The sequence below is a fragment of the Talpa europaea genome (assembly GCF_964194135.1).
Source record: "Talpa europaea genome assembly, chromosome: 1".
NCBI classification, from domain to species: domain Eukaryota; kingdom Metazoa; phylum Chordata; class Mammalia; order Eulipotyphla; family Talpidae; genus Talpa; species Talpa europaea.
Window position 1 is genome coordinate 153,497,381 of NC_140073.1, and position 8,509 is coordinate 153,505,889.

Below are 8,509 nucleotides of genomic sequence, written 5' to 3' on the forward strand. Positions count from 1 at the left end.
CGTCTCCCGCGGGTCTGAAGCGACCTCCCCGGGAGGCGCGCTCGCTTCACTTTCAGGCGGGGAGCGCGGGGCGCGGGGGGCGGCGCCCGGGCTCGGGGTCCCCGCGTCCGCCGCGGGCCCGCGGGAGGGGCGGGGCCCGGAGCGCGGCCCGGGGCCGGCGGCGCGGAGGGGCGCGGCGCGCGGGGCGTGTCTCCCGGCCGGGCGCCCCCGCCCGGAGGCGGCAGCGGGCGCGGGCCGGGAGGGCGCGGGCGGCGGGCATGGAGCGCGAGCCGGAGGCCCCGGGCCGGGCCGCGCGCCCCGCCGAGCCGCCCTTCCAGGCGCTGGTGGAGGCGGCGGGCGGGCGCGGGCAGGTGCTGCTGGTGGGCGAGCTGTGGGAGCGCGAGCCGAGCCGCGCGCTGCTGCGGGGCTTCGCCCGCGCCGTGTTCCCGCCCGAGCCGGGCGCGGCCAAGCCGGGCGGCGCGGCGTCCGAGGGCGCGGGGCCGGGCGCGCGGGGCGCGCGGGGGGCGCGGGGGGCGCGCGCCATCCGCTCGCCGCTGGTCTTCGTGCTGTGCCGCGCCGCGTCGCTGGCCGCCCCGGAGCCGCGCCGCCGCCTGCGGGAGATGCTGCGGGACGTGCGCGGCCGGCGGCCGGCCGGGGCGGCGCTGGTCGGGGTGCTGGTGGCCGAGGCCGGGCCCGAGGACGCGGCGGCGCGGGGCCTGCGGCTGCTGGAGGCGCTGCTGCGCGCCGTGTTCGGCCGCCAGGCGGGGGGCCCGGTGCAGGCGGCCGCCTACTGCCCGGACCACCCCGCCTCCTGCCTGGCCGTCCAGGCGGCCGCCTGCCGGGCCCTGCAGGCCGCCGGGCCCGCGCCACCAGGTGAGGCTCCGCGGGGCCGGGGCGGGCTCGGGGGGCAGGGGGCGCCACGGGCCGACCCCACCTGGGCGCCGGGGTAGGCGGAGGCCCCGAGGTCGCCGACCTCATCTGGGGTCGCGGGAGGGGCCGGGGCGCCGCGGGCCGGGGAAGACCTGGGAGCCGCGGGGGGCGGCGGGGGAACGGCTCGGGGCGCGCAGGTGTCCAGGTGAGCGGGGCGCGGGGCTCGGCGGGTGCCTTGGCGGTGCCTCGAGCTCCCGCCGCAGGTCGGGGCGCCCCGGGCCCGGCTCTGGGGATGAACCCAGGGGACGTTGCCAGGACGCAGGGGCTGGGGAGGATGTGAGGGACCCCGCACAGAACCCCCAGTCCTGCCCGCCTGGCTGCGCAGTCCCTGCAGCGCCCCTGCCCTTCGCGCGGCACCGAAGTGCCCCCGGGGGGGGGGGGATCTGAGCCCAGTCCCCGGCGAGGACTGTCGGCGGCGGCAGAGTCGGACCCTCGCCATCCTGACACAGGTGCTTCCCGGCGTCCGAGGGCTCGAGCACGGGCGCTGCAGAGAGCAGAACCTGGCCAAGCCCGGGGATGGAGCAGCTCCGCGCGCCTCTCTCCCTGCCGGCCGCTCCCCTGTTCCCCCCACTCCGCCCTCCAGCTCTGCTTGCTGGGGAGCCCACGGAGGCTGGCTGGGTGCTGCCCCCGGGTGCATTTTACCGCAACCGGGAGATGTCAGGCCTGCAGATGCCATCGCCACCCAACCCCCCGCCCCCACCCCCACCCTGCAAACCTGGCCTGCCCTGTCTGCCCCGAGCCCACACTCCCTTTCTGTTGAGTCTGTGAGTCTCCACAGCCAGCTTCCAGAACGGCAAAGGGCAGTGTCCCGAGACGGGCTGGCCCTCTGTGGACGCCAGCCCCTTGGCTGACCCGGCCCCACGGGAGGAGTTGTCCGCCCCCTAATGAATTAGTGCCTAAAAATTCTCTTTGCCCGTAGTCTCTTCCCCTCTCCCACTCCCAGGGAACAACATTCAGTTCCTCGGAGCCAAGCTTGCAAGTGCCTGTGAATGAAAAGCCCTTTCTCCTGTCCTCCTCTTTACCTCCCCAATCCCATCATTCAGAACTGGACCTCCTCCTCCAGGAAGCCTTCCCTGACCCTCCCCACTCTGCCAGAAGCGAATTCCCAGAAACCTTCGTGTTTCTGCTCTCCTAGCTCCTCCGTGGTTTTGTCGCTTGCCCTTGGGTGTGTAATCACCATGGGCCTTCCCTTCCCTAGTGCCCTGCCTGGCCTGCAGGGTGCCCCCCCTAAGGTCTAACTTAATAGAATGTTAATACCTTGCCAGGAAGTCATTCTCTCTTGGGTTAGACTTTTCTACTTTTATGAAACACACTGAACGACATGAAACCTTTTACTAATGACTGAAGGACATGAGGGTGATTATAACCGGTTTCCTGCTGTTTCTTCAGTGGGCGGAATCCAAACACCAAATGGATTAGCATTGCCAAGGTTTTGCTAGCAGCTGTGTCTGGGTTTTGAAAGTTCTCCAATCTCCTTCCTTTCCTGCCTGATAGGTAGTCTTACACTTTTAGGTTCCCTGCCTCTTGGCAGTGCCCTTTTACCTAGTTTATGCCTAACCCAGCTGCCTTTGGGTTGGAAAAATAAGATTCCAGGCTTATCCATATTGGGTTACAAAGTAAAAGCAAATAAATCCTGAGTAAAGATTTACCAACAAGGATTTTCTGTGTTTGCACTGCCTGGAATTGTTTTGCTTTTAAACTTTGTTCCACTTGACCTTTTTCCAGATAGCTGGGGTGCCTCGGTGAGCCCCAGATAACGGAGTGGCACTATAACAAGGAAACAAATCAATGGGTGATTGTTCTGTAACTTTCTATCAAAAAAAGAATGACTCTGTTCCCATTAAGAAATAGTTTGAACTAAAATCAGGGGGAAATTACTGCTCTTTGAGTATTTTCTTGGGTTCTGTGTGGCAGTAATGAAATGTATGTCAATTTTGTTCCTGCAGTTCTAGGGGTTTTGTGAAGACGAAACGAGGTAACGTAGAGAAAGTGATTCTCTGGGGGAAAGGCAGGATTTTTTTTGAAGTATAAAAATCCCACCCTTTTTGCAAATGAGAATCTGTTTTGTTAACCAGACAGTGGAAACTGGGACAGTTGACAGTTGAAGGTCTGGCTTGCTGAACAGAAAATCTCTCAGTCGTGTCAAGCAGCATCTCACCCACTGCCCTTGGGACTTTGCTCTTTCTAGAAGGAGCCTGGGAGAGACGGGGTCTCCTGGCACTGCTGACCTGCTTTTCCTGGGGCCCCTGGAGCCGGGGGAAGGATCCGGAAGCCACCTGTCCCAGTGGCCCAGCTCAGGGTGAGTGTGCCGCCTGCCTGGACCCTGAGGACCAGGCGCTTGGGATTATGGGAATGATCACATGCACACAGGAACTGAAGGGATAGAGTGGGCCAACATCCAGGGAGTTTGCCCCATGGGGGTCCCCTGAGCCCTGGAAGGTGCCACACCGCCTGGGGGTAAGGGGTACAGGCTGCTCCAGCAAGGGTCCAGCCCCAGGAGTCTCCACCCATGACGACAGCGTGGGCAGGGCTGCCAGGCAGGTATCACCCTGGCATGGAGCCAAAGGCGTTCATCCTCCCCTGAAGATCCAGGCTGAAGCAGGTGACATTTGTGCTGGAGGTTGGGGATTTTCCCAAGTTGGAATGGGAAGACCAGGAGAGGGAGCACTGTCAGCAAAGTGTGGGTTACATGACGTCATGTTTAAAGAGTAATTGGGGTGAGATGCAGAGGAGCGTTGGGATCAAATGGGGATCCTGAACCTAGTATCCCATGAATAATGAGTGGTGATTTCTAAGCAGGGGTGTGGAGATTGGGGGGTGTTGAGAGAGGAGCAGGAACTGCCAAGGGGTGCAGCCCAGCTAAGAGAGGTGCTTAGTCCTAGGAGGGTCCCTGGATAGCCTGCACCCCACGAGGCAGAGATGGGATGGACAGGAGGTGTTGTGAAGGAGATAGGAGGTCCTAGGGGAGCAGGAAGTGACCAGATCAATGCACTAGCCTCCACCCCCAAAGTGCTCTGAGCCTGTATGTAGCTTTTTCACAGTAGCAGTGGACGGGCTTTAAATAAACTTTCATTTTGTCCCCTATTTAAACAAAGCTCATTAGTTAACGTATCGGTTTTCCAGTGTCAGGTAATAAATGATCACAAACTTAGTGGGTTCAAAGGACACCCCATTTATCGTCTTGTGCCTTTTGTGGCCGGAAGTCTGGCCATCACTTAGCAGGGCCCTCTGGGTCTCACCAAACAGCATCCAAGTGTCAGCTGGGCTGCATTCCTTTATGGCACCCGGGTTCTCCCCAAACTCTAGTTGCTCAGAATTCATTGCTCTGCTGCCACAGGCCTGTGATGCTGCCTTATCCCCTGCAGCTCCCTCCCCTCCAACTCGCAGTTACTCCTTCAGTCAGCAGGGGGAGCACTCTCCTGTCTCCCATAACTGCACAGATCACCCAGAGCCCCTTTTGGGGTTACCTTATGTAGGGCACCCTAATCAAGGGGGAGACTAACTTACCAGATTCACAGATTCCACTGACCCTCAAGGGCAGGAATTCTACAGGGTGGGAATCATGGGGACCAGCTTAGAATTCTGCCATCACACGTGAAAGTTCAAAAAATACAAACAAGAAAACCAAACAGTAAAAATCATTCACTTAATTCCATCACTCAAAGGTAACTATAATCTTACAGCTCTCACTAGAAGGACAGACTGGGTAGGCCGTTCTGTCTGTCTAATCTCTTTGTGCTATTTAATTTTTAATAAATTCCCTTCCATATAATATATTGTTTACAAATTGTATCAGATATTTTAAATATTTCATTCCAAAAATGTCAACTTCCCGCTCTCCTTCATCATTTTAGTTATATCTGGAAACCAAAAGAGAAAAAAAAGCAAAGGAATCATAAACTTTTACATAAATCTTCAATAACTTCTCTCTGTAGCATGTGACAAATTGTTTACTGTCATATGAAAGTGAATGCAGTAAAATATAAGCGGCATTTATGGACCATGGGAAATGTTCATAATATATGCTGATACAGGGTTATGTATGTACTATGCACACATACTATTTTGGAATCTGCTTTCTTTATTAGTAACATACCATAACCATGTAGTATTTCCTGGCATAATTATACATCAGGGTCTTTATCTTTTTTTTGGAGGTCATTATAGATTCACATGCAGTTGAAAGAAACATACAAATAGATTCCCTGATACACTTTGCCCAGCTTCTCCAGTGGGGGTATCCTGCAAAACTGCAGGCTAGTCACATAAACGGGATGCTGACATTGCAACAATCCACCGATCTTCAGATTTCCCCGTTTCATGTTACACGTGTACATAGTTCTGTGGAATTGTATCTATCACTTTTAATGACTGAATCCTGGCATGTGGGTTGACCCCCCAGTTTATCACCCCATCTCTTTTTGCAACCTTCAATCATTTAGAAGGTTTTCGGCTGTAGGTAAAGAAACCATGATTCAAACTAACTTAAACAGCAAGAGAATTCACGGGCTCACCAAAAAGATAGTCTGGAGGTAAAGCCGGGGCTGGTGGGTTCAGAGGCCTGGTGCACCTGGGTCTTTGCCCCCTTCTTTCCTTCCCTGTGCTAGGCCATCCTCAGTGTTGCCCCATCCTCTGGCTGGTAGCAGGGCAGCTGCTGCGGCTCCACTAATTATTACTAATTATTTCCTTAGGGTAAAATCACCGGGCTAAAGGGATGTGCATTTTTAAGGTTTTTGATGTGTGTTTAATTGTGCTTTTTGACTCGCTATTCCCTGGAGCCAACTTCCTCTCATCCGTTCCTTGCCGCCTCACTCATGAACCTTCTGCTTGGTGATCTCTCTCTCATGTCCAGATCACTTCCGGAACCCTGAGGAAGAGCTGGCGCTGACAGCCATCATACCCAACGGGGACTGCGAGGATCCCCAGAAGGCCGTGGGCACCTGTGACGGAGTCTTCCCCAGCACCGCAGAACTCACAGGAGATGCGAGATGAAGACCAGAACCCCAGCATCCCTGGCTCTAACCTTCAGGCTGGGGGCCGGCTCCTTCCCACTGAGCCTGCCATGCCTCTGTGTTGACCTTCGGGTGGTGGTAACTGCAAAGGCCCCACCTTGGGAGCAGGGAGTGGTGTGACATTGGCAGTTCAGACCTGTAGCCTGGCCCCACTTGGCATTTGCTCATTCTCTGATCACAGCAAGGTCACTGTCTCTCTGGTCCCAGACTCCTCTGTGCCACTGACACAGTCGACTGTCTGCTCTGGGGCTCTGCGCTACCGGGGCCTCCTGACTTGTGTCCACTGAGCATCCATCATTTCAAGTGCAGCTGGAGAGAACTCTGGAATAGAAGTCATCAGACTGGGGGTGTAGCCTTGGATACATCACTCAGCCTTTGAGGCTTCTGATTCTCAAATGCAAGAGGGTCGACCAAGCCAGTAGCTCTCGGCCAGGGGCCAGGCCTCATGTAGTGGGCATCTCACAACATACAGGACAATCCAACAAGCACACCAAGCACGCCAAGCATGGCCCCTTAAAGGAATTCCCAGTGAGCCAATCCCATCTCCCTGTCAAATTCTAGAAGAGTCCCTCAGAGCAGAGAGGGCTAGGCTTCCTGGGCCTTGTCTTCCAGAGCCAGCCGGGGGGCCAGAGCCCAGACTGTCAGTACATTGCAGCTCAGCACGGACATGGCCTTGCACGCATAGGCGAGGAGAGGGCCCTCACTTCTTCATGTGGACATTGACTTTCTGCACCAAGTCCTTTGACCTGAAGGTCGCTGGGGACTGCCCACAGCACCAAAGGAAAAAAGGTAGGGGTCTGGAAAACAAGGTCCCAGGACTTGCTCTCAATCACAAGTCCAAGGTCAAGTAGATCCAGCCCAAAGGTGCTGAGGTCCTGTCCTTTCTTTAGTGTCTGTGGGTCCAACAAGCTCCAAGAAGTTCCGTTATGAGCAGGGAGGCATCTTTTCACTCATGGAGGGACCTATGCATTAGCTCCCTGTCTTCCCTACCTGCCCCTGGGGATAGCCAGGGTCTTTGGAATAGCCAGAACAGCTCCTGGTTGATCCAGCAGGAGGCACTGTCCAGGGGAATTTGCCAAATTCACTCATTCATGCCCGGCTCACTCAGCTGAAGAGCAGCTGTGCCTTCTGTCTGCCCAGTGCTCTGCAGGTGCTACTGAACTTGCACTCGTTACTTCTGCTGTCTCCAGGTTGGTGCCAAAATATAGAGTGGGGACCTGTGGCTGGGGGGCTCTGTGGTATGGAGAAAGGGCCTTCCCTGCTCTGTGCCTCCATTTCGTCTCTATAAAAGGAAACTTTATCCCACCCCTTCTCTGCCCCATGGAGGCACCACAAGAAGGTAAGATGCCACCTTTTTTTTTTTTTTTGGGTGTCATGTTAATGACCAACTCACCAACAGATGAACTCCGCTGACTTCCTTCCACCCCAAAAAGAACTCACTGAATTGTGTGGATTTTCTTTAAAAATGGGAAGACTGATATTTTTGAAGCTGCTATATTTTTCTGTTTGTCTAATAATTCCTGTGTAATAATTGTTGGAATTTTGGCTTAGAGGTGGACTTTTTTTTAAGTTAGGAAATTGTCCGAGGATGGAGCTGCCACCATGTTTAAAAATCTTTCGAGTTTGTTGCCAATATTTGCATCTTGGGAGGTTGCCCATAAAAAAAGCATGGAGAATGGGGTTTGCCGTGGTCTCCAGTTTGTTTTGGTCCCCCTCAACTTGAACCCCTCTGCCACCTCCCCACCTTCACCAGTCACTGCACTTCACTCATACACCACCCCCCTGCTCCTGGGCCTGGTGGGATCTTACAGCCTCTGGCGTAAAGGGTACGTCACCCATCTTTCTATTTTTTATTATCTTCAGTATTTCATGCCAATAGTTGAGGAAGAAGGTCTTTCTTCACTGAGATTTGGGTTCTGCCCTCCACCCCCATAACCTGGGGACTGAGATCCTTCCATGCCCAGTGTGGTTTTCTTGAGTCATGTCTAAATTAAGTGCCATCCCTTTAAACAGACTCATTGCTTTTGTCTAGCAGACAGAAGTTGGTGCTGGAAGGGGTGGCCTGGTGGTTGACCTCTTCCCTGAGGACTTTAGCAAGGAATGAGAGGTGGGGTGAGCCTGCCTGCAGACAAGGGCCCAGATTAGGTCAGTGGTCATCTCGTCATCCAGGAGACTCTTGCCAAGGCTCTTGGTCACTAATCTCCCTAATAGGGTGGCTGTGCTATTTCCCACTCAAATTGAGAATTCCTGATGTCTAATAAAACCAAACAGCACCTCACAAAGCACAGTGGATCTCCCCATTTCTTCTTGTGAGGTCTTCCTCGCACAGACTCTGGGACAAGTGATGGGACCCCCTGGCGAGTCTGACTTGAAAGTCCTCCCATCCTGCCCTGGGTGATATCTCCACCTGGTTATCAGGGATTGACATGTAGCTGGAGAACATAAGAAAGTATTTTTTTAAAGATTTATTTATTTATTTATGCATACAGGAGCTGAGGTACAGGCCAGAGGTACGGGGTGGTGAGAGGATTGGGGCACAGAACAGGCAGACTGACTGAAATCCACTGCTGAGGGGAGCAGCGGGCGAG

At 55.2% G+C, this 8,509-nt stretch overlaps 1 protein-coding gene across 1 annotated transcript; it reads left to right on the top strand.

Annotated features, from left to right (window-relative positions):
* Positions 1-257: 257 nt before the first annotated feature.
* Positions 258-5,901, top strand: LOC311167125 (uncharacterized protein C2orf72; the record flags this gene model as incomplete). The annotated part of the gene is made up of 3 exons (XM_084227941.1): positions 258-852; positions 3,098-3,208; positions 5,762-5,901. The coding sequence occupies 3 exons, from the start codon at positions 258-260 to the stop codon at positions 5,899-5,901; spliced, it is 846 nt and encodes a 281-aa protein (XP_084084067.1).
* Positions 5,902-8,509: the final 2,608 nt, after the last annotated feature.